The sequence below is a fragment of the Geospiza fortis genome, unplaced genomic scaffold, assembly GCF_000277835.1.
Source record: "Geospiza fortis unplaced genomic scaffold, GeoFor_1.0 scaffold186, whole genome shotgun sequence".
In the NCBI taxonomy this organism is placed as follows: Eukaryota; Metazoa; Chordata; class Aves; order Passeriformes; family Thraupidae; genus Geospiza; species Geospiza fortis.
Window position 1 is genome coordinate 4,173,623 of NW_005054331.1, and position 25,384 is coordinate 4,199,006.

At 43.7% G+C, this 25,384-nt stretch overlaps 1 protein-coding gene across 1 annotated transcript in view; it reads right to left on the reverse strand.

The window, feature by feature from the left end:
- NTN4 (netrin 4) overlaps positions 1-18,723 on the reverse strand; it is a 71,743-nt gene extending 53,020 nt beyond the window's left edge. Inside the window, 1 exon segment of the mRNA XM_014307246.2 lies at positions 18,580-18,723. Coding sequence (XP_014162721.2) covers positions 18,580-18,723 — 144 coding nt within the window.
- Between the last annotated feature and the right edge of the window lie 6,661 nt (positions 18,724-25,384).

Genomic DNA, 25,384 nt, shown 5'->3' on the forward strand with positions numbered 1-25,384 from the left:
CAGGAATGAAGGGGAACCAGCTAATCTGCCCATGCTCCATTTACAGGGGATTCAGGAAGAAAGAAAGCAAAGTAAAAGACAGAAAGTGATGGGGAGGACTTGCTAAAGAAAGAAAAGTGTTTGTAGGCAGTCAGCATAATTTTTTGCAATAAGACCTGTGCTTGCTGGACTCTTGCTCTCAGTGTTTTCTTAGCTCCTACATAACCTCTGCCCTTCCTCCTCCCCTTCTTTCCTGGGTAATTGATATGCAAATATCGAGACCAGGATGAAATTTAAATGCTATAGAAACCCACAGCATCAACGCTTTCTATGTCAGTTCTCTGTGTCCTTCAGGCTACAAATTATTAGGAGGATTAACCTGCTGGCTGCTTCCTGAATGCCACCTCTGCCAGCTCCAGCATCTAGTCAGCAGAAACCCTCCTGGCAGCCAGGAGAGTGGCTGGGCTGGGGAGAGGGGCTGTGATGGTGACAGCCCCACGGCCAGCAGGGATGGGGCTGGCGGTGGGACAGACTGACACAGCCCTCCCAGGCCCCCACCCTGCCTTTGTTTCAGCCCTGGCACTCACTCCCAGAGCTGGGAGCAGAGTGCCAGAGGAATGCCCAGCAGCCAGCAGCAGCCACAGCAGTGGGATGTTGGGCTGGAGGAGTGGGCTGGGGACACAGAGGGAAAAGAATTAGCTGAGGAAATCTGCTGTCACCTCTCCACTACCCTCCAAGCCACAACTTGGTCTGGACCTTTGCCTGGTACTGGAAAACCATCAAGGGTAAGAGTTGGCACATCTTTCACCTCCAGAAAACACCTGGCTGGCCATGGAATACCACAGCCTGTTTCTCAGTTCCTGATGTGGGAAAGACCCTTGGCATTGCTCTACCTCACCACTGGTGTAAGGTGAGCCAAACCCCCAAAGCTGAGGTTCAGGGTGACTGAGGAAGGGGTCCTCTACCAGAGGGTGTTACTATGTGTGTGGACACAGAACCCATCATGCTGTGCTTCCCTCTGTGCCTTTTCCAGTGGGAAAGGAATGCAGCACAGCTGTGTTTGCTCCCACCTCTCCACCAGGATGTCTGTCAGGGGGAGCCTTTTGCAGGACCTTGGATGTATAGGATATAGATGTTGGTGAGGCCATGCCACCCTCTTTGGCATCTGCTCTTTACTTTTTGCTTCAGACTGTGGGCATCATCCTTCTGTGATCCTTCTCAACTCCATGGTGCTGAGCAGTCCAGGCATCCTGGGGACTCTCAAAGCATCCAGCTCTTCCCTGGCGGCCTGATCAATGGGAGTTTGGTACTGAAGTGCAGGAACAAACCTATTGCACTGCACCTTACAGGAAGGTAATTTAGCAGAGGCAGCTGCAGGGACTTCCAGCTGTAAACACAGAGTGAATCTAGAAAACCAGCTTAAAATCTAACTAAGCAAGCCAGGAGTAGGCACTGGAGGATCAGGGTTTCCTCCAGGACAGTGACTTGTTGCTGAACCTGCTTCCCCAGTGGGACTGTTGAAGAACTGCACTGCATTTGAATTAAATGAGGTTTAATAGCCTTCAGTTACAATCACTACTCATGCGGAGGAACGATGGTATTAGTAGAAAGCAAGACAGGAAAAACATGCCTCTGTCTGCCTGATCAACAGGATGAGCAATGAAAATCTGACAAACTCAGTTTAGAAATGCTCAAACAAGCATTTGGCAGTGGTTTCATGGCAAACATAGGGAGGGTACGGTGGTTTTAAATGACCCTCTTCAGGCATTCCAGATCAATTTAAATAATGACCACTTATCAAACATAGCAATAAAGGGAGCATTTAGAGAAAGCACATTACTGTTTCATGATCCCATTGGACTCCATTGAAAAAGAAACAGAAATGACTGTCAGACAACATGTGAAAAAACAATGGTTAAATGATTTCACTTGATTGAATGAGCTGTTGGAATAAAAAGTTCCTCCCAGGGTCCAAGAGGTACTGTGAGCACTGGTACCCTCTTGAGCCTGCGTCCCTCTGGGCAGCAGTGCAAGGGCTCCCAGCCTGCTTGCTGCAGGACATGCAGTGCAGCCCCCAAAGGCAGGCACTTTGGAGTGCCATCACTCCTCATGCAGAAGTGATGGGGAGCTTGTACTGATGAACCAGCAGCAAAGATGGAAGGAGCCACAGTCCCAGACTGTGACAGCACAGCTGGGGAGGGCAGGGACATGACTGGCTGTCCTCCTCCTTCCCCTCTGTGTAGCAGAGACTCCACAAAAATATGACAGAAATTATGCCTGTCCTGTACTGATGGGAAAGCTCTCTCGACAAAGAGGTGTGCTGCAGAAGGTCTATTTTCCCTCCTCTCTTTGGAAAAAAAAGTGTCTGCATTTAGGACATCAGGAATAACCCAAGGGAGCCACAATCCTGGCCAGAGGGGTGCAGTGGAAAGATCTAATGCTGCAAAGAGCTCATGCTAGTGGAAAGACTTTCATTGCAGTCAGACTTCATGATGCAGGTTAATGGGTGTGGGCATCACTGAGTGCTGGCTGGTGGAAAAATACACCTTCAAAAGAGAATTCTGTATGACCAACACACACCCAGCAGATTATCTGGAGTATATGATGCAGTCAAATGAATTAGCTTCAGTGGAAGTGGAAATGGAAGAGCCCTTCTCTTTTTAAACAGAAAGAGCTCCATAAATGTGGAACGTGCTGTGTCTGTACTGTTGTAGCCCCATAATGTAGCAGAGCTATGGATTCATGTAACTTGTGCGTTTACTCTAGTCACCCTTTGGCTGCTTTCAAGCTTGGATCACTAGGGAACTTTTAAAGATCATTTTTTATGGGTAGTTAAATACAACAGCCCTGGTTGTTCAGTGTGTCTGGACGTAGAACACGTACAGAGTGGGAAGATGGCCAGGGAACCAGCCTGAGTAACACTATTCCCAGCTTCCTGATTCCTGCATATGCTAGAGATGCCAGGGGCCTCATGACTTTTGCTCTGGTTGAAAATAGAGCAATTAAGCTAAATTAGCCTGTATTAAGCTCTTGCTTACAGCCAGCTTTGGTACCTCTAAACCACGCTGCAGGCAGCAGTGAAGACATGAAATATCAGCATGGCCAGAACAAAGCCTGATCATCTCAGAGAGAATCCTCTAGGGATTCTCCATCCTCCACAAAGCAGCTCAGATTTCCAGGCCCTGGTGTGTATGCCTCTGATCCCACAACATGCAGCAGGAACCTGGGGATCTGGAGACATTTTGCAGTAGTAAAGTGACAGATTGTTACCCCAGGACATGCTGGCTGTGTACCTGTACCCAAGAGGTTTGGGAGGAGCTCTCAAAGAAGAAAAAGAAGTTGAGGCAGCTTCAGTCTGCACAGCCTCTTCTCACTGGCTGATCTGGTAAATTCACAGGAAGAACAGAAAATCCAGCTGCTATAGAGCTGTGGGGCCTTAAATGCCCAAAGCACTTCTGCAAGTGGGCTTTGGGCACTAGGAACTATGGGGGAGTGGAAGGGGCTGCTGTTCCTACATGCAGCCAGATGTATTATTCCATCTATGGCTTTTAGGCAAGGCCTATGGATTCCTGTGAAAACATTTCAGCAGGCAAAAGACTTCTTCAGGTGATTGCTTTAAACTCCTGAAGGGTAACTTCAATATATGGTGGCTTATAATCACTTTTGCTGGGCAACAGGGAACTCCTTCGAGTGCCATGAGTCAGTGCTGTGACTGTGCTCGGAAAGGGAGCAAAAAGCTCACAAACAGGGACAGATACCAGCCAGATGCTTAGTTTGTATGAATAAGACCATTCTATGAACAGCCCTGACCATCTTGCTCATAAGATGAGTATGCCAATTCAGTGGGGAATTGGAACTCTTTTACAGTGTTTTTGGAGGAGTTTGCATGCTTAGACTAGGATGTGCAAAGAATGAGGGGATTTGCTCTCTATTTGCTGTTGCTCTTGACCTGGTTCCCTGCCCAGGTTTGCTGTTAAGCCTTAGATGGGCTCTCTGCTTGGGGTCAGCTGGCACAGCTGCTCCTTGAGGTTTGATTCCTTCTGATGCTTACATTGGGAAGATTCAGCTTGTTCATTGGAGACCGAAACTGCTGAAGTTCCCTGGCACACATTAGATGTCAATCCTCCTGGATTTCCAAGCTGTCTCAGTGGTGGGCCCCTGAAACCACTGAGAGCTTGGGTGCTTCTGCAGCACTTCTAGGCCATGGAAGACCTTTTGTTTTAAAGAAAAACAAAACCACTGCTGGGGACTGAATTAGTAGCTATTTTTCAGTTCATCATCTGATCAGAAGTGTCATTGTTCTCTTTTTGGATGACCTCTCAGTAAGCCAACACTAATCATATTGTTCTTATCCCTGAAATTAAACTCTGAACATCATTGATTTTTTGAGCAACTTTTCTTAGATGTTGTTATTGACAACATTGTTGTGCCTGAAAATTTTCCTCTTTGCCATGTTCAGCATGCTGAAATGCCAAGCTCCCAAATGAGCTAAAGGAGTGAAAGAAGGCCTCACCAATGAGGCACAAAGTATTGGTTTGAGTCCTGGGCAGGGTTAAACCTCCTTCTTGGGAAAACACCCTAACCAAAGAGCTCTTGCAGGCCGAATTATTCTCAATGTTTTTTCTTGCTCATTGAGGTTTCTTTAGTGAGTTTCACAGGCTGCTGCTGCACAGAGATTGTGCAAGAGAGGATGGCTTTATCCCCTGCTGCTTTGGGCACCACTTAGGGGGAATGGCCCACCTTTACACTGGTACATATCCAATGCCAAGTGAATGTGTATGCAAAGAGGTACAGCGATAGCAGAAGCAATGAAAAGCAGCACATCCCAAAACACCCACCACAACCCAAAGCAGTGTGGCAGGAGACAGGGGGTCTAAATGTCTGCAGGTAGCGAAGAGGCTTGAACTGATACATCCTGGATGAGCTGGTATTTCAGCTGGGATGACACCAGCAGCAGTCAGTGTTGATACCATTGCTGCTTGAATTTAAACTTTTGCTGCTAACACAAATGAGTCTTAAAAATTGCTGTGAACATTATGAAAAGGTTTATCCTAGCGTTTCCAGATCATTATTTCTTGTTATAACTAAACCCATGTCCTTAACCCAAAAATATTTTTGGCTACTCCAAACTGCACCTCTCAGTCAATGAAAGCTTTGACAGGGATGTTTTTTCCTCCTTATCATGAACTTATCAGCCGAAAGACATACTGTATACTTTAAGGAGAAAAAATGGTCTATTTGGGCTGGAAAATAAAATTAAATTAGATTTCATTTCTATTGTTTCTTTCTTGATCTTCTTGCTGTTTCCTTCCTTACTCTAAGTTCTTCTTGAGTCTCAAACTTGCTCTGTTTTTCCATGTTGCAGCCTAGATCCATCCTTTATTTCCTGTCATCATGGCCTTTAATTCCCCCCCTTTAAAAAAACCAATCCTACCCTTGTAGCCTACACCTGATATCTGTCTTCCCTTCCCTGATCTGTCATTCATACCCACCCACTTCTCTCATTCCCCTTCTGCTGCTATCTTTTTTTACAAAATTAGTATAAGACCGTGTGTAAGAAATTATCTCTAAAGAATACTAGACAATAAAAGGAATGCTTAAGCATGACAGACTCCACTTTTCCGGGTCATTATAGTACCCTTTTGTGCTATAAAGCAGGAGTCCAAAAAGCCAAGTCATCTGCAGAATGAAAAAATATGAGACAATCACTCTTTGTGTTTCCTGCCTTTATAAAATAAGTCTAGACTTCTTAGAAAGTGTCCATTGAGAGCCTTGAAGCCCCTCCTTCACAGGGCAAGCACAGTGGCTGCAGTGACAAAGTGACCATTGTGTTAGCATCTGAAAACAACAAAGTCCAGCAGTGCAGTGGCATGTTTCCACTATCATGGCCATAAAATCCCTGACAGACAAACATGGGAGTAGTCTTGGCTTTGTAGGAGCAGTAGTGCAGTTTGTAAACAAATTCCCTGATAATCTCCACTTTTCTCCAGTCTTGCTTACTGGTTGGATTTGCAGAATGGTTCTGGCACATGAGAATGAGATTTCCTTCAGTGACCACTAAACAGGAGCTCTGCTCCAGGTGAGCATCAGCAGCACTCCAGCAGCCAGGGGCACGTACAGGATCACACAAGTGACCTCTCCTTCAGGTCAGGCCATTAGGGTCCTATAAGCCATATGCATGATAGGGGCATTGCAGTCCAAAGAAAACCCCTTGGACAGATATGGCTGATGCTGGTTTGACATAGAGATCCATCCAGCATGATGAATTACCTACTCATGTCCTGGATCTCCAATGGCCTGACCTCTGTAGTCCCATTCCTGGGCACCCAGCTTTCTCCATCTCCTCACAGTGCACACAGACAGCTCAGTCAGGAAAATCTGGGCAAGAAGGTGGCAGGATGCCTAAAAGGAAGATGACAGGATACTTTGATTTGCAAAACTTCTGTCTGCTTGTGGCTCCAGTCCCAGTTGCATTCCTACTTATTTGGGCACTGCTAAACCATGGTCAACCCTAGTCCTTTAGCTTGAGTTTTATGACACAAGGGGGATTAGGCTGATTGCCCTCCAATAACCCAGGCAAAGAATTAATGTTCCTTTTGCCCTATGACCTCTTCTGTAACAGAAAAACTCCTTAGAAAGGGCCTAGATGTCTGTTCGCCAACTTGGGAACCCCACTGTTGGAAAGATGCTGACGTGCTGATGGGATTCATACAGGAGCAGAAGGAAACAAAGAGGGAGGACAGACTTCTGCTAGAAGCACAGACAATGGAGCCTGATTTGGCTGAACAAGGACTGGAGAGAAATACTGATAGTAAATGAGTCATGGTATGGTTGTTCAAGGCAGTATAGTGTGCAGCTGTGCACAGAAAAGAAAATCATAACTGAATGCCAGGAAAAATTAAATGAAATATAGCATGAAAGAACAAATTAAAGAAGTTTAGGGGATTTCCAACTCCATTAAAAACATAGTAATGGATAATACAAGGATATCACAGTACTGTAAGAGTGAGACGTATGAGAGATTTCTTTTCCCATGTCCAGTTTCCATATCTTTACAGATCATAAAACAGAATGTGCTGCCCTGCAGAGCTAAGATTTTTAAGAGAAGCAAATAAACACGTACATAGCTGCAGATGAATGAAGAGTCTGTAGCAATAGACAGGACCAAAAACATTTTTAAGACACATAGCAGACACTAAGCTCTGGGGAATATCTCTAATTATGGTCAAATCATTCAATTTCATAGTTTTCCATTCTGAGCTTACTTGGCTTTTTATCAGGTTTTGGCCATTCTCAGAGATGGGACATTGAATGATTGAATTATGACTGAGATAATGTTCTCCTTGGTTTGAAAGAAGAAATCACTAGAAAAGGATGAGGCGAGATAAGCAATGCTTAAGAGGAAATTTTAGAAAGATTCAGGAGTTATTAAGGATGGAAACATTTTTATAGCTTTGTGATTTTGGCATTGGACAAAATTTTAAATACATTCCTGACAGATGACATCCTGAAACATCTGGAGAGATATGAGTTGATACAAAGCCACTTACTCACATTTCATACAGGATAAATTTAGACATTTCTAACAGCTGGAGTGACTGTGGGACTTGGGCAGGGCCATGGATGTAAGCTCCTAGAAGGTAAGCAAGGAAACTGAAGACTGAAGGGCTTCACTTCATCATTGGCATGGGGAGGATTATCCAAGTGCAAGGGGATTCGAGGAGGAAACAAAATTTTCCTTATGTCCTGAAGAGACCACTGCAGCTCCAGGTGGTGGGAATGAACTTCTACTGCTTCTGTAGGCCAGTGACATCCTAATCCCCCCTATAGATCCCTGGCTCAGAAATGTCTGTAGGAGGTTACAGACTGAAATCTGAAATGTGCAGTCTGAATCCCATCCACCACAATGCACCACAGAAAAATGCTGCTTTGGGGAGAGGGTTTTTAACAATGCTGGCAGGGACATGGGGTGCCCCCAGGTGCCTTTGTCATGCCAGGGTCAGGCCATGGGCTGTAGCAGCCTTGTGTAACCAGAGCACTGCAGCACTGTGCCCTGCAACAGAGGGGACAGGCAGGACAAAGCTCAGACCACAAACTGGGAGGTGTTTTGGCACCTTACTGCCCTTGCCTAAATAAGATATCTGAGCTTCTGGAGGCCAGGCAGGAGTGGGAACACTACAGGACAAATGGCTCAGATTTTTAATGGGTTTAAAATTGGTTTGAAATCAAAGAAAATGAGATCCATTGATCCAATGTCGACTGACGTTCTTGGGAGGCAGCCAAGAAAAACAAATTGCCATTCAGAAAGTCCCTGAAGAACAAAGGACAGAAGTAGGAGATGAAAGGGGGAATGGAAAAAAGCATGAAGCCACCAGCTCAATACATGTATCTAGCAGAGGTCTGCCATGTAAGCACAAGTGTCTAGTGAGGTCAGCTAAAAGAGATATTTCCTTCCATAAAAACCTGCTGATGTGTTTGAAGTGTCCCTTACTTAACTAAGAAAATAATTTCTGATTTCTAAGCACATTTCAAGACATGAATCCTCTTTCCAGACTGGACAGATACAAAAGAAGTTCTGGGATTTGATATGGTTTAAAATTAACTACAGGGGTCATTTTTCTTTCTCTACCCATCCTCCAATGTCTAAAGCAATATTGCACTCATGTTTGCTAATCTAAACTGAAGTTTCCCCCTTATCCTGTGGTCTTTATTTCTCCTTTCTAGTGTAGAAAGGCCAAAGAAAAGAAAAAAGCAAAAAATGTAAGTGGCTTGGGTTTTTTCTATCAGGGCTTAAATAAAAGAATTTTCATGCAATTATGAAACCACTTTTTAAAAGTCATTCCACTAAAAATTCTGTTCTAAAATGTTCCACAGAAAGTAATACTCATTGTGGTCTCCTGCTTTATTCAACCTACAGTATGTTCCTCATTGCTGCAGTAACACATCACTAAATCTGAGCAAACTTTAATATTCTTTGAAAGGCAAGGAGATGTGGAACACATTTTTTAATACATTTATTGAACAGGAATAGAGACATAATGAAAGTAATCAAACTATCCCAGCCCGCCAAGGAAGACAGAGACTGACCCAAAAGCAGAGGTTCAAAAGAGAGCTTGGAGAAAAGCCAGCAGTGACTCAGATTGCAGTTGCAAAGGGACAGTGATCTATCTATATTTTCTATCTTGGGACAATGCTTTTTTTGGTGAGTAATTGTGTGGGTTTGTTTGTGGCTGCCTACCCACAGAAACTCTGTATTTTGAGAAAAGCAATGTCCAGTGGGATTGACACTGAACTGTCTGACAGTGATTTTAGTGTTCATTATAAGCCATTTTATTTTAGTGTTCAATATAAGCCACGATTGCTTATATTTTTGAAAGTAAGAATGCATACAAATTTCGGGTTCCTTTCCCTCAGTTAATTTTCAAGATTATTCTGAAACAGTAGACTAAAAGACAATCTTCTAAACCCAGCAACTGTTTTGTGTATGTCCACATAACAACCATAACTTTCATGGTGTTGCTGGGACACGTGCTGTCTTTATGGGCTCTTCATGTAAGAATTTTAATTTATCCAAAGTTGAAAGTTTAAAGCTTGTGCTAGCTTGTTCCAAAGACCTTTTGTAATATTAACTGAATTATGTCAAGTATTTTCTGTCAGCTATAAGATTTGTCATAAATCACAAAAAATCTTGTAATAATGTAGGTCTGAGCATTATGTCTCCAAAAAGCCCCTTTCATAATGGGAAATACTGTCTTATGCTTTTTAATGTCTTTTTTTCCTCCCTTCCCTTGGGCTGTGCTTTTTTCTTTCTTTTGTCCTTTCTAGGGAAATTAGAGCTTTCCTTTGGACTAACTGGAGAAAATCAACCATTTAGTTAAATTCTGTGTTTGTACCTTCTTTATCTCCCTGTAATAGAGGCAATTTCCTTTCATCTGCACAAATATTTGGTACACTGGACTTTGCATTTACCTTTTAGTTTCTCCTCAGTAATTTTCCACTTGAGACCTTTTAGCAAAGATGGACATAAGTGAGCTTATGAGAAAAACTTCTACATACTGGGAACATTTGGTTTAGAGCCAAACCCATCTCTTGTAAATGAGCAACACCCACAATCATCCAGCCCCAAATACCATAACCAGGTAATGCTGCCTGTTGGAGCAGATACTCCTAACATAAAGAGATCTCCTGGATGTCACTCTCCTTGCATATCCTCAGGAGGCCCAGGGCAGAAGATGCTCTTCCATTGGCACCAGGATGTCCAGAGCAAAGGCAGGGAGGCTGAGTTGGGCCACATGCCCATTTTCAAAGGTTTATTCCCCATGGCAGTGCTCATTGGTAAGCCAGGGCTGTGCACTTTCATCCTGAGGCAGCAAACAGACAAAAGAAGATGCTGGCACTAAACAAAGCCAGCAAAGGGCTGTCTATGATGGGGTAACCCATCTAGGACCAGCTGATGGGAGAGGCCCTGAGAGCTGACATTTCCACCCTTCAGTCACTCAAGACAGGCAGCAGCTTTGGTTAAGCTGCACAGAGTCACTGAAAGATTGACATTTACTTGTTTCAGACCAAATCATGAAAGGAGGAGCTGCTTCAACCTCTCCAGTTCCAAAAGAAGCCTTGCAGAAGTGGGCAAGTCTTTGAGAAATATGTCTGTGCAAAGCTTGCATGTTGAGTCCCACACTGGGGACTTAGATGTATTTCTGTGGTGAACTGAGGACCCCATTTTGATCATGTTGCTTCACGTCTTCTCCCTTCTCCTTTCAAAGAGCACTGGCCCCATCACTGGGTGGTGGTAAGCTTTGAGGCTGTGAGCCACAGAATCACAGAATATGCTCAGCTGGAAGGGACCTACAAGGACCACCTACTCCAACCCCTGAGCAGTACCATCCCCAAGAGCCACACCACCTGCCTGAGAGAATTATCCAAAAGCTTCTTGAACTCTGTCAGACTTGTGCTGTGACCACTTCCCTGGGGAGCCTGTCCTCATTGACAAGCAGCTGGATCCTGCTCAGAGCCACCTCAGCGTATGAGCTTCCCCTTCAGGAGGGACAAGTGAACCTGAGTTAGGCTGTCAGGTCACCCCATGAAACAGAGCTGGATGCAGCAGTGCAATGAGGCAGGAGATGATTCTGGGCTCTGCTCCAGGGCCTTGTGCAATGTGGACTTCAGGCCTGAAGTGCTCCTGAAATGACAAGCAGACACTCAAAAAAGCTTTGAGCAGCAATTAAGTGACAGACAGAAGCCTAGCACCAGCCCCCTGCAGATCCCCTGGTCAGAGCCACTCAGGGCAGTCACGCAGCAGGGAGTAGGAAGTTTTGGGAAATGAGTCTGGAGCATTTGGGGTATTTTTTTTAAACATTAGCTGACTGACTGGGCAAATAATTTTCCACCTATGGGTGTCCTACAAAAAGTTGACTAACATGCTAGACTAATGAACCTTTGTGAGGGGGGTGCCTTGTGGATGAGCCAGGATGGTTTCTAATTCTCTAAGCTAACACCAACATTCCCTAGCATGAGTAAGTTGAGTGGTTAGCAGTGACTAATGAACAGCTGGTATGAATTCCTGACACTCCTGGAATCCAGAAATATGTTGATGAATTCTGGCAGAAGCCCAAATATTCGCAAAGTAATGACTAAGGTGGTAATGAACTACAGCTGACTGGCTCATTCATGTTCAGAGGCTCAGGGATTTATTCCAGCATACATCCAGCATCTCTGACCCAGTTCTGGGTCACCTTTTCCTGTGTGGAAGGTGGTGCATGCCTAAGGATGCTGCAGGCACTGCAGTGGAATGGGGACCCACCGAAGTACTGGTGCTTGTTTGCATTGCACACACGCTCCATCTCAAGGCAACCAGGACTTCTGGCTTGTGGGAAGGCTCCAAGCCCCTTCCTACCTGCAAGGCAAGGTGCACAAGCAGCTCTACAAATCCTGGCCCAGGCAGAGTAGATACTTCTGGGAAGGAGACTGAGCAGGAATTAGGAAAATTTAAATTAGGAACTGTTTCATCTTGTACAAGAAGGAGAGCAGTTAAGACTGAAGCTGATGAAGGAGATGGAATGACTGCCAGGCCAGCAAGGACAAAACAAATTAGGATTAGATAATTTCAAACTGGAAAGAAGATTATTCTCTGGAAATACAACCCACAGATAAACAATAGAGAAGGATGGGAAAAGCCTACGCTAAAGAGCATGGATTCTATGCCACAAACATATGTATTTACAGATGCTGACAGGCACCAGTAAACTGGTGTCTTCTGCTGGGTCACTTTTTAATGCTACATTTATGCCAAAGCCCTGCACTGATTTCATAGGGTTCCTTTTGGCATGCACAGAGACAAATATGACCAAACCATACCTTAGACAATGTTCCTGTGATTGCTGGGTACGTATCTGGCTTTTCTTCCAGCCCTCCCTTGCAGGCAGACACATTCAGTATATGTGAAGACAGGCATATTTCCCAGCATGGACTGGGAATGTTACTCACAAATTTCCTTTGGTATATTCAAGCAGACATCTCAAATTAAACTAAAGTAAACTCAACCCAACACATGGCCTCACTTTTCCTTTCCCTTTTTTTGAAAGAGATTTATTCTAATGATAAATTAATTTAACTGTCAGGCAAAACCACAGATGGGTGAACATGACAGATTGATGTAGGCAGATGGAATAATGTTTGTTTTTATCCACAATCAGTGGGCACAGCAGTGACAGCCTTTTAATGCTGCTTTACAGGAATCAAGTGCTCTGAAACTTGACTGGAATTATGTCATGAGAAATAAATAGCCCAGCTGGAGCCAGAGATAACACAGAGTGTAAGGCAATGGTGGTGCAAAATTGCTTAAGGGGAAAAATGCATCCAGAAATCGTTGAATGTAACAAACCCAAGGACTGAGAAGAATCAGCTGACCTGAGGGAATGTTTCAGCTGTCACTGACTCCTCGTAGGCCAGCGATGAGGTCTCTACATCATTCAGGAGCAGTGAAAAACACAGCAAAAGGGTTTTCTTGGCAAGTGCCACCTTTCCACTGCTGCCTCGACTGGCCTACTCTTCCTCCTCATGCTGCACCATCAGCTCCAGTTCAGACCCCACTGATACCACAGGGACACGAACCCCGCCGTCCATGGCTGTCTCCCCTGCATGCACCCACTTGCTGGGGGCTTTCCACTGACACACAGGGGCTTTGCATTGGAGCAGGATTTTGTATCAGGGCAGAGCTTTAATTGTGTGACCTCCATTTTATGGTTTGCTCACTGCCAGATTTGAAAAGAGGAATCTAGACCACTGATGAAGTTCTTCCTCTGTCCCCACTGGAGCCCCTGACTCTTTTGTCACAAAAAGCCATAGCTGTTAGTGCTTTCCAAGAAAAGCAGCAGTGTTGTGCTAAATGTGCCGACTGGCAGCAGGTTGGCATTGGGTTTCTTTGTTAAAAGATAACAGAGCTTACGTTTTCCGGGAGAAAGAAAAGTCCTATTGATATAATAATATCATGCCAGGCAGACAGCCCTGCCTATGTAATCCTCTTTGAGCACAATGCCCTGTTGTGGCTCCAGCATTGTTTCCAGCTGAAAAGTGGCTGTGATTTGCCTGGTCAAGGACGTTATCCTGACTGACGGCTCTACAAAAGGAGACAGCATGTGTGGCTGCTCCAGAGGCCAGGGGAGTCCACCTGAGGGGTGAGGGATTGGGCAAGGACTGGGGTGCAGGGACCTTTCCATGTGTGCACCTCCTGTGGGTCAAAAGGGTGCCAGGGGCATTCCACGGAGCTGGGGGAATCCCACGGTGCTGGTGGCATCCCACAGAGATGGGCTGCAAGGGAAGCTGTGATATTTCTAAACCTGACAGCATTGTAGAAACAGAGTTAGACACCGTTGGCAAAAACCCTGGATTTTCACTTCGTATTTTTTGCTGTTTACTGGCTGTTGAAAGGCCAAGCTGGTTTATACTTTCAAAATGCATGATGAATGTGAGAATGTTTCTAAACAAAGAGTTAAAAGATCGTACTGTGTTGTAGGCAGGAATCTGCCCTATGTTTAAATCTGTAAATTGCCCCTTTACCTTCTATCTCTTCTCGACAATCTGTGTGAAATCAGAAAGACACCATCACTTCAAAGCATTGATCCCAGCTTCCTTTGGAGAACACATGAGTTTTGTGGCAAATATGATGAACTTTGTGGGCACTTCTGTCACCTTATGGGCTAAGCTTTGTTTTTACAATATAGCTATGGAGTTAAAGAGTTTGTAGCAGAAAGTCTGCAGTGAAGCTTTGCATGTATATCTAGTAACTCTGAAGCTGCAGAGCATTTACCACTGGCAAAATTGTGTCTTCTATGTCAAGTGGTTTATTACAACCCCTTGTGTCACAATGACCATCCCTAGGCTTCTGCAAAACCTTCTTTAAGGTTAAACTCAGCTCTCAGGTATACAATGATAAATCTGGTTGATACTTAAGTCTTACAAAGGTCATTCAGGAGTCCCATGCTAGACATTTAAACTGAGGGCGAGTTTCACTCATATCTGAAAAGTGTATAACAGCAGCATGGCCAGATGAGCATGGGAATCAGATGGATAAGCAGGACAAGGAATGCAGGAAAGAAGAGATTTGTTCTGCTCTTTCGAGCTTGACACTCAATCAATGTCCCATCTCCAGAAAAAAAAAATTAAAAATCAGTATTTTACTGATGATAAATGAGCACCTGCAGACTCCAGACCAAACCACCCTCATTTTCATTACACATACTCAGGGCACGGCACTAGGAGATAGCACCATGCCAATGGCCAGCATAAGTGCTCTGCAGCATCAAAGTGCTTCTCTGTTCTCTGGATAGGAATTTCAGGATTTAAATGCCAAGTAGTTCTGGGCTGGTCTTCAAAATCAGGCTGGTTTTCTCTCTCCTCATGGAAAAATGGGTGTGAAGTGCTGTGCCTGTAATGAAATCAAACTTTGCTCCGGATGTTCCAGGCTGCCAAGGTAAGTGTGGCTGGGACAGTAGGTGATTACTGAGAGAAGTGCATCACCTGCAGCCTCTGACACCACTCCTAGATAAGGCATATAATTTTTTGACAACTTTCCATCTGGTACTGACCAGGCCTGAACATGCTTAATTAGTGAGATCTGATGAGTGCTAAGCCTGAGGTTGTATTAGTCTTGCTTCTAAATTTGGACACATGCTTTGAACTAGTAATACAGGAGTTAAAAGCATCATGTAAACAGGATTAGACTTGGCTCCCAAAACCTTGCCTGAGAAGAGGGAGACCTTGTTTGAGGGAATAAGAGACAGCAAGAAAGCACGCAGTAGAGCAGATGCTTCAGACAAAAATGGCTACAACTCTAAAAACACACCTTTCAACATCTGTCTCTGAGCATGCAAGAACTTGGTGTGCCTGGGGTCCTGCAGTGAGTGTCAGCACTCACAGGTGGGACGATGTGCCTGGGAAGCAGGGGCACTCAGCAGCAGCAGGAGGGAGCCTGCCTGCAGCCCCTGTGAGCACAGGCCTGGCTGTGCCGCCAGGAGACACATCCCATGGGATGGCGCTGCACATCTGTACATCTGCACATCTGCACTGACTGCACTGCAGCAGGCAGTGCTGTGGAGCAGCCTGTGAAGGCCTGCCATGATCCAGCCTCCCTGCTGAGAGGGACATCGGGACAATCCATGGCCCTTATGGGGAGCTGGCAAAAGCCACCCAGGCAAAACTTCCAGGTGGAAAGTGAAGAAATTCCAGGCAAAGAACCTTGTAAGGTTCACTCTATGGATGCAACACAGCACATAGGTTGTTCCCTGCATCCAGATCTTCTATTGCTGATTGCAGAGATCACGGACCAGGCAACCACTGCCTCCAACCAGGGTACAGTGAGCTGACACAGTGAGCGCTGAAGGAAATAAAATATGAAAGCCTTCCCCTCAGTGTTGTGGTGCAGGCATTTATCTGGGGATTTGCAGGCTCAGCAAGAGTGCACAAAGAATACATGGAGCTTGATATGTTTGAAAATATGTCAGATGGCACTGAAACCCATGCACTGATGGATGTATGCAACTCAGCATGTTTCATATATCTGAAGTACAGCTCCATGAGGGGAATTCAAGCTCTAGGCAGCACAGTAATTTTCCAGACGAATGTCTTCATGTGTGTAAATTCAGTCTAGACCACTGAAATACAGATTCTGGTCTGATCTCTCAACATTTCCCAACGTAAGTATTAAACAATAATTTATCATGTCTTGTGAATATGACCATGGATGAACCCCAGTTTTGGAGCTCTGTGTAACAGGAATGCTCTGAGAAATGTATGTTCATATTGTTCCCACCCAATATCCAGCATCCCTGAGCAGGGATGTCCCAGGCTAGCTAGAATTCCTTAATTTGCATTTCTGTTTAAGAGAGAATTAAATCCCCTTTATGTGCTATTTTGCCCTCTTTTCTTTTTCTCATTTATGTGCAGATGTTTCAGAATTGGAGTAAAGTGCTTAGGAAAAAAAATCTCCCAGCTAATGAACAAAAGACAGCATTTAATTTAGTCACTTTCAAGTAATCCAGGCAAGCCATTCAGACATTTGTAGCCTAACAAGATCATCAAGCCTAAGAGGCTCGTGTTGTTCTGGTGAATTATTTGCCTTGTACTTAGAGCAGTCTGTAAACTGTTTCTCTCTATATAATGAGAAGGAATTTTACACATGTAAAGAATTCTCCATGCTTCAGTTTACAGATGTGATTTAACAGTCCTTGCCTTGCCAGAGAGCTTGATGAAGAAATATCTGAGGTATCTAAAATATTATAAGAGGGGTCAGAAATGGCACTGAGAACTCAGGACTGGCCGCTTTCTGGACTCATTTAGCCTGCTGCAGCAAAAGAAGTGCTTTGACTTTTGGAAAGTGTATTCAGTGGCTTGGAAGGAAGTGTACTAAAGCCAAAAACATCTACTGGAGACTTTGAAAAACATCCTCTATTCTTCTTTATGTATTTGTTTTCCCATTGAAAAGAAGTTCCAGTGAAACATATCAAAATGGCTTGCTGTGAAGGTGTTCAAAACATAATGAAGTACTTTATATACAGCGTCCATATCATAAAGTGGAAAAACTCATCTCCTGAAACAATTTTTTCCTTGTCTTAAATATTTCCCAATGAACACACACACAGAAACTGGAGCTCTTCACACACTAGGAAAAGTAACATCAGCTCCTTCCTTTGCCCCAAGGAATATCAGAGAAGCAGCTGTTTGTTCTATTTGCAGAGGTGGTGGCCCTTAAGCATCAGTGTCCTCTAAAAGTTCCTCCACTCCTCTCTGAATTCCTCCCCACTCACCTCCTTCCAGACTCCTGCATTTCACCAGTCACTTTTATCTTCAAACATCAGACTTCACCTCACTTGCAAATCTGTGGCCTGGACCACACTTAGGAGAATCCTGGTGCAGATATTTCATTGGAGACTTTAAGACGTATCACTGGGGGCTATGACCAGCATGGCTCTGTTAGTGGCTCTGAGATGCAACACCGATACCTTTGCTCCTTTGGACTATGTCTCTTTTGGCCCAGTCCAGATTTATCTTCCTTTTTCCTTAGTCTTGCTGAGTCCAATTCAAATTCAGTGCTGAAAATGAACTTGGGAGAAAATAAACAGAATGCGCGTGGTTGGGGTTTTTTTTGTTTTGGGGTTTTTTTTCCGTTGGTTTTTTGTTTTTTTTTTTTTTTTTTTTGCATAAGCAAATTTTTTGTAGTTGAGGGAAGCTTCTTTAATATTAGTTTGGTAGGCCAGGCTTCCTTAAAAATAGATAATAAACCTTGTTCCCTGCTATGTACTTTGTGCTTAAAGCAATTCAGGAATATGAACCTGGTCCCTGGTGTCACTGGTGAATCTCCCAGAGGAAGAGCCATATGTGGCTGCCTCCCTCCCAGGGTTTTGCTGCATACAAAACCTCAGCTGCACTCCTATCTACACCACCACTCATAACTCCTTCTTCATAAAGTCAGAGTTTCTCCCTCAGCAACAGAACTTTTCTTGTGGGAAGGACAAGACACTTCTGTGGTTTATCCCAACAGCAGACTCTGATTCTCCTTGTCTTTGACAAAGAACACACCTATATCCATACCCATTTCATTCCTCTGCTGTTTAGTCTCCCATGAAATTCTGCATCTAGGCATTTTTTCACAAATTCTCAAGACAGTTTAGGAACAAACATGTGCCTTGTTCATTTAGCAGTATCTTACTGCAGCCTTAGACCATGTCAGACAGTCTTTTAATTTGGATTCATTTAGTTTCTTTCTCTCTCTTTGCACCTTTTCCCATCAATAGCTCTGTTTGAGGCCACTGGGACAGTACCAGCTGTCACTTGCCAGCAGATGATGTCACTGTCACATACATCTCTATTTTCACAAGAGGTAAAAGTTCCTTTGGATCTCTAGACAGACCACACAGTTTAGACTGCATCTGAAACCTAGAGCAATATATCTGACCTTCTCTTCAACAGCTGTAGTTCCTGAAATGCTTTACTATCAATTATGCCCAGATTATTTTAATCTTCACATTTGTCTTGGAGCAATTTTTCTGCCTGCATCAGACCCAAATGTAACATTTTCTGCTAATGTCAATGACATGCTCTTACCTCCAGCTCATTAACAAAGCTGTTAGAAACCTTTTGTTGGTCTTCAGCATGATTTACTATGTGTTGCTGCTTCTCATGACTAAGGGGGGCTATTAGTGTGTCTGGAACATCGCCAGTGTGCCTGGAAATTTTCTGTGTCTCCATAGCCGAAGTCCTGCCTGCAAGACAAGCTGCTTAGAAGATAGAATATAATAACACAGTTTTAGACCATGGCCATTTCCTCCCTTCTGAAACAGAAGTTGTTTCTTTGTGATTTTACATACTTCTCAATACTTCAGCAATGGCAGTGAGCTTTTCCTGACCACAACACTTGACTACTTAGAGAGCTGTGGTTCAGAAAGTCTTCTTTCTTATTTCTAAAGCAGCTGAGCTATGGGAACAGCACACTGTGATGATTCTTTTTATTTATTTACTTATGAATAGTCTGAGTTGTTTTTTCTTTCTTTGCTGTCACATTAGTCTTGCTGGCATTTGCTTTAGAGTGACTGTTTCCAGCTTGATAGGTGGCATTTCTCTGCAGTAGTGCTGAAAACTGCTTCTCTTAATGAAACCATTTCATGTTTCTGCATTAAAATTTGCAAAAAACCTTACTAAATTTTCATTGTCTACCACTATGCAGCCAGTCCTTACAAATAAAAGGTTTTGCTCTTTTTGAGTCAAATTATTAGTGTGAAAACATCACTTAGAGGACATACAGTTCAGGGCTTCAGTTTGCATAGAAAACTCTCAGATATCACACAAGATATATGCAGCAAAGGTGAAATAAGATTCCCGAAGTCTTGCTCCTGTCTTTTTAGAAGCAGGGGCATCTCTTGCCTGTAGCGATCAATCTACTCAACATTGCTGTTGTTGGGGGCTTTGACTGAAGATCTCCTCTTTATAAGCACCACTCTCCAAGCTGGAGGGAGGTAAGGTAACAGCAGAAAAGAGAAGCTCATCATGGACAGCCCTCCACAGCCCTCCTGCCAAACCGGGCTGAGGAAGTTCCAGTCGCTGATTTCCACACACAGACGAGTTACACCCAGAGCATTTCTGCGAGACCCAGAGGTTCCCTGCCCACCACTCCAGTGACATGGGGAGTGGACAGGATTTCACGTGTGGTTCCTGACAGGAACAAAAGTCACGGGACAATTCAGTCACAATGCACCTGGATTTTAAAAGACAAGCTTCAGACGACAGTGAAAAGCAACAATTAATAGTATTTCCAGTTCTTTTCTTGATTTCTTTTCCCAGGCTGACACCTTGAAGAAGATGTCATGAGGAAGCCAACGGAGGAAGAGAGAGCACTTGAGAAATCAGACCCAGGACCTCAGAGCTGAACTGCTGCCTGGAAATCAGCTGATGTGTGCATGCCCGAGCCCAGGGCTGCTTCCCATCCCTCTGAGCAGCTGTAGCTTCACTGTGGTATCATACGACCCCCTGCTGGCCTCATTTTTCTCCTCAGCACTTCTGGCATTCTAATTTTTCTGGTTTCTCCCTCCCTGGGGATCTCCAAGGTGTCACCTCCTACAGGCACTCCTTTCTGAGGATGAAGGCAATGTTTTTTGGGAGAGGATGGCCTTAAGAGGACCCCGCCAGTGCTGCCCAGCATTGTCCTGCTCCCTCTGCAGCAGTGGTGACAGTGCCTGGCAGGACCTGACCGTGTCTCAGGCTAATGAGTTGTCACAAACCCGTCCCCGTGCCTCGCCTCCCGGGCAGGTTATTATTATGAGGGCTGTCAGTGGCGGGTGAGGATGGGGCAAGCAATCCATTTCTGCAGCCAGCGGGGAGCTGCGAATCTGTTCACAGGGGATCAGCGGGGTGCTGTGGGAACCGGCCTGCCCTGCAAGCGTCCACCAAGGGCTACCATTCAAGAGAGCACCGTGGGTTCATGGCGAGCCAGCGAGCTCGCCTCTAATGTATGCCCTAATGAGTCAGCGGAGGGTGTTCTGCCTGCCTGAATGTCTTTAGTGTGGCAAAGCGGAGTGGACATTCCCATACAATAGTGGGCTTAAATTCAGCCTCTCACCGATGTCTAATTCATGGGCGGAACGGCTTTTGTAATACCTATAGAAGAGAAGTACAGTAGGTCATTGCTCCAACTAATTGGAGTTGACAATCCCATATCTATCCATATCTCAGAGCCATTTGCACACAGTTGGAAAGGGAGGCATTTCGTCTTCGCTCATGTGGTCAGCCACTGGGAAGGGAAAATAATGTATGGATGGGTTTCTGCTTCAGGCAGTCACAGATCTGCAACAAAAACTACTATAACCTGGCAATGGCTTTTTCACTTACTTAATGGCAGGTAGAGCAGTAAGGGTTATCTTTCTTACCTTCATTCTCCAGCTTTTAAATGATGCTTCCCTTCCCCTACCTGTGGTTTGGTATCTCTGCAGGGCACCCTTTCATGACTGTCAGTTTCCCCACAGCACAGAGATCCATCATGCACAAGTCTTCTGGGTGCCATCATAACCTCAAGGGCCAGAATTGAACACAAAACACCCCTGCTCTGCAAACAGCAGTTTCACAACTTGCTAAAGGCTGCTTGCTGGACCGGTAGTAGGGGTAAGACTCATCCCTGACCCCAGAATGATAAAGTGCATCCGAGGTGTCTCCTGTTTTAGTCTTTTCGAGCACGACATGAACTTCTGCTACACTCAACACTTTATCCACTGCCTTGTTCAGACACAGCAGTTGTATTTGAGTGTACATAGAGAGTATTAATGCTTCCAATTTAATCTGGCACATAACACCTGAAGAAGAAAACTTCCCAAATTCTGTGAGGAAGCCAAATGAGCACTTTGGAGTAATGTGCCAGTTAAAATTGGATCCTCCTCTTTCTTCAGTAGACCATTTTCTCCTCAAAAGCATCAGCCACAGATGTAGGCCCCGTCCCCTCCTCACCTATGGCAGTGTTTGGGAAGAGTTAACAGTGGTTGTGACAACTTGAGGGATTTAATTTTTTTTTTTTTTTAAATAAAAGCTTGGGTTTGTCCACTTGTTATGGTAAAACCTCGAGACTTGCTCAGTGCAATCCTCAACTCTGTTAACAGTATATGATGAAATCACATAAGTAAATTACTGGCCTTTTCCACTCACTAAAGGCTTATTCCACATGGGATCCAAAATGTAGAACCTGGTAAAATTGCCTGGTTGGTACTTCATGCTGGGACTGAAAGGGAATGCAGCACCACCAGGCTGGAGACAAATAAACTTTACACATCAATCCTCTTGACTTAGAGGTCATTTAGTTGTTCTTGATTTGACATGGAAGTTTTGTAAGACGCTATAGAGCTGAGAAGCAGAATAAAGACACACAATATAAAAAAAGGATGATATAAGTTGCCACTTTATTTTTCTAAATATCTTCATTAAGGATATTAATTTACTTATGAGGAGAAGCTTTACTATGTTTTTGCTTTAAAAAAATAATGATCTGCTGGAAGTGTGGGAAATATGTTTTAAAAAACCCAGTAAATGGAGCACACGTCACTAAAGACAGCTCAATTTCGTTACGGTGGTGTGATCACAAAAACATTTTCTACCATGCAACTTTTAATTAGTCTCGCAAAAAATTATTCTGCTTCACTTATACAGAGTACAGTAAATGGCTACATAAATGCATAAGGGATGAAATAAATACGCTTTGTTCAAATGTGGTGAAATAAGATGATAAGAGAAAGAAGTTTCTTTCTGTTTCCCCTTGTATTTATCATGAGGCAAGTCAATGTTTCTCTATGAAATACAGTAATTATGATAAAAAATAAACCGAAGCGAACTTCTTCACTTCACACTTCAACAATCTTCCAGCCATACAGACGCATTCATGCATGTATGGCTGTCATTTCCAATCCAGACAATTTTTGATAAGCTTTAGCTATTCTGAGGTGCTGCCAGTTTGAGTGACAACCTTGATACCTGCAACTAAATGGTTAATCTGTTCACCATTGTGAATGTAATCAGTGCTCTCAGACACAGTGAAATCCCACATTTTTCTGATGTCTCAAATAAAGTGGTTGTTAGTAAATAATATAGACTATATGTACATATAATGGCCAGCACATAAATACATATTAATATGCATGGTACTGTCTGCACACATTCTGTGGTGTCACATATATATATATATACATACACATAGGAATATTAACCTCACAAAATATGAAAAGCAAAACATATTAAAAAAAGAAAAGATTTGCCTGTGCTATTAAAAAAAAAAAATTTAAGTGATGCTTTTCATTACAGCAACATTTCAGATGTGCAACTCAGGCCTGAGTCATGTGTGCTCTATGTCTGTTTTGTATAATTTAGCATCCAGTTCCCATGGAACTCAGGAGCATTCTGCCCTTGAAAGCACAGTCATTGCTTCCATCCTGCTGCTATTTAAACACACTAGAGGATGATGTGTACTTCCAAACGTGAATAAGGCAAAACCAGTGAAGGCAAAGGTTATGTAGGCAAAGGGTATTCAGCTTCCCTCATTTGCTAAAGACATTACAGCTCCAAGCAATGTGCTGAGCTTGCACCTTTTAGTCCATTATCTGAGGTTGAAGTCAACTTGGCAACATCAAAAAAGTTGTCTTTTTCATTTGTATAAGCAATTATATATTCATATCTTTGCTCAGCACCAGAAACACTGGTCTGCAGTATTTTCCATCTATACTTAGCTTACTGATGTTGACTACTCATGGGAAAAAAATCCAATTTCATGCAAATTTTCAGAATAAACTCCTTGAAATTCTTATGTGACCCATAAAGAAAACATATTGTATGAATAGTGCATAAATAGAGGAATGGGGTTTCTTTACATGGAGCCTCAAAGGTACCTCACAAAACACAGGTTCTTAACTAAATGTTACTCTTCAAACACCACAAAAAAAGTAGAGCTTTATAATAAAGGTACATAGCCTGTGGGAAAGGCCCTCCACAGGCCTAAATTCAGATAATTATTAAATGGTGACAAAGTCTCATGGCATTCATGTTTCCAGACACTCTTATGAATGGGTAAAGTGTCTGCCAGGGTATTCCAGCGGGAGCTGGTGTGCGGATGCTGGGACAGGAGCATTGTCACCCATGGTCACAATCACACTTCACCTCAGACAGACCAGTCCAGGGGACAGTGGGAATTGCCATCCACTTCACTCTACTGGGAATTATCTTATCAAACACTTAATGAAAAGTCATAGCTCCATTAAAATTCTTGGTGTCTCAACATGGCACTATTATGAATCAAGCTTAAACAAGACTGCTCAGCAATGGACTTTGTGCCTGTTTTTAAATAAATCTTTAATTGTATCATTTAATCCTCTAGATCTCCTTTTCCTGAGATAAAACATGATAAGAGCTTCTTCCTGAGCATTTAAAGTAAAACCCCACAAAACCACAGATGAGCTGATGTGTTTTATGTCCAATGCACAGAAGTATGTAAATCCATAAAGTGTCACAGGAATGAACTAGCCCTTTCCCCCTTATAATTACCTATCTTTTACAGCCTGTCAAAACAAGTACTCACTTGCCTTGTGTGAAGTGTCACAGGAAAGGAAGACCAATATCAGTCCATTGCAACCCACAACTGATCAAACAACCTTAAGAATTGTTTTAAAAATGCATCATTTGCTAGAAAATACTCAACATTGTGTTAGGCTATGCTACATTTTTGCTTGCTGTGCAGCAAAATAAAATGGGTACAAAAGTTTAATGTCAAAGCTAGTGTTTATTATACAAAATCCATATCAAATGCATCTGTTTATTAAGTGCAGTTGGCAATGCTATTATTAAGGTTTCAATGTTTTCCATCCTAGGCTCCTCTGTCTTTGCTGCTTGTAACTCTGGCAGTCTTTAATAGTTTATATAAATATTTACATGATGCAGACCTCTAGAAAAGCTTCCCTGGAAGCAGGAAATATCTGCTCCAAGCTGATACGTTTCAAGAAAATTTCAGAAGGTCATTTCCAAGAACGGTGCTTGGGAAAAACATAGGTTACTTTCTCTCTTTTTTAAAAAAAAAAAAAAAGGAAAAAAAGAAAAGATGTTTCTTCTGGAAAAAAAGTTTTAGAGCAAAGACAAGGGTTGCAGCAAATAGTCTTTGTTAAGGGTGCACCTTTTACTGTGCTTGTGAGATGTGGCCATGGTCCAACCCTTGACCATACCCTAATCCTCCAAACCATCCCAGCTTGCACGCAGTGATTGGAGAGAGCCAGCTCAGACACCACAACATGTCTACTGGCAGAGAAGCAGGCTTTTTCCAGTTGTTTTTATTACCCAAACCAGCTAAGTGTCTCTATCCTGCATTGCAGTAAACAATGCAATCAGGGCAGGATCTTCCCTTTGCTGGCCTGGTCAGCACCTATCAGTGCCAGTGTGCTCCTTGCACAAGAGTGGATTCCTGCTTGACACCTCTGGGTCCTACTGCAAGAATATGCTCTGCTTCACCACCTGGGCCTTCCCATTACCTGCAGATTGCTACAGAGGAGACACTGCTCTGGAGAAAGAGGGCACCAAATGGACGTGAATGCCTCTAAGAGACTGGGCTATGCTGCTGAGGCCACTCACTTGAGGTCAAGTGCAGAAAAGAGCCCAAAGGGAGCAGTGTGGCAGTAGGGCCAGGTTATCTGGGATGCGCAGGGAGCATCAGAACTTGTCAGTGCACTGTCAGAAGCACTGAAATTGCTCACAGTATCTCTCCAGGCTCTTGGCCCAAGCAGGGAAGCCCAGGGCACATCAGCTGCCTCCTCAGAAACACCTGCTGGGCAAAGAGAAGCCAGCTCTCATCCTCTGTGCACAAACCTAACAGTTGTATAACTGATCTCACAGAGTACTCAGC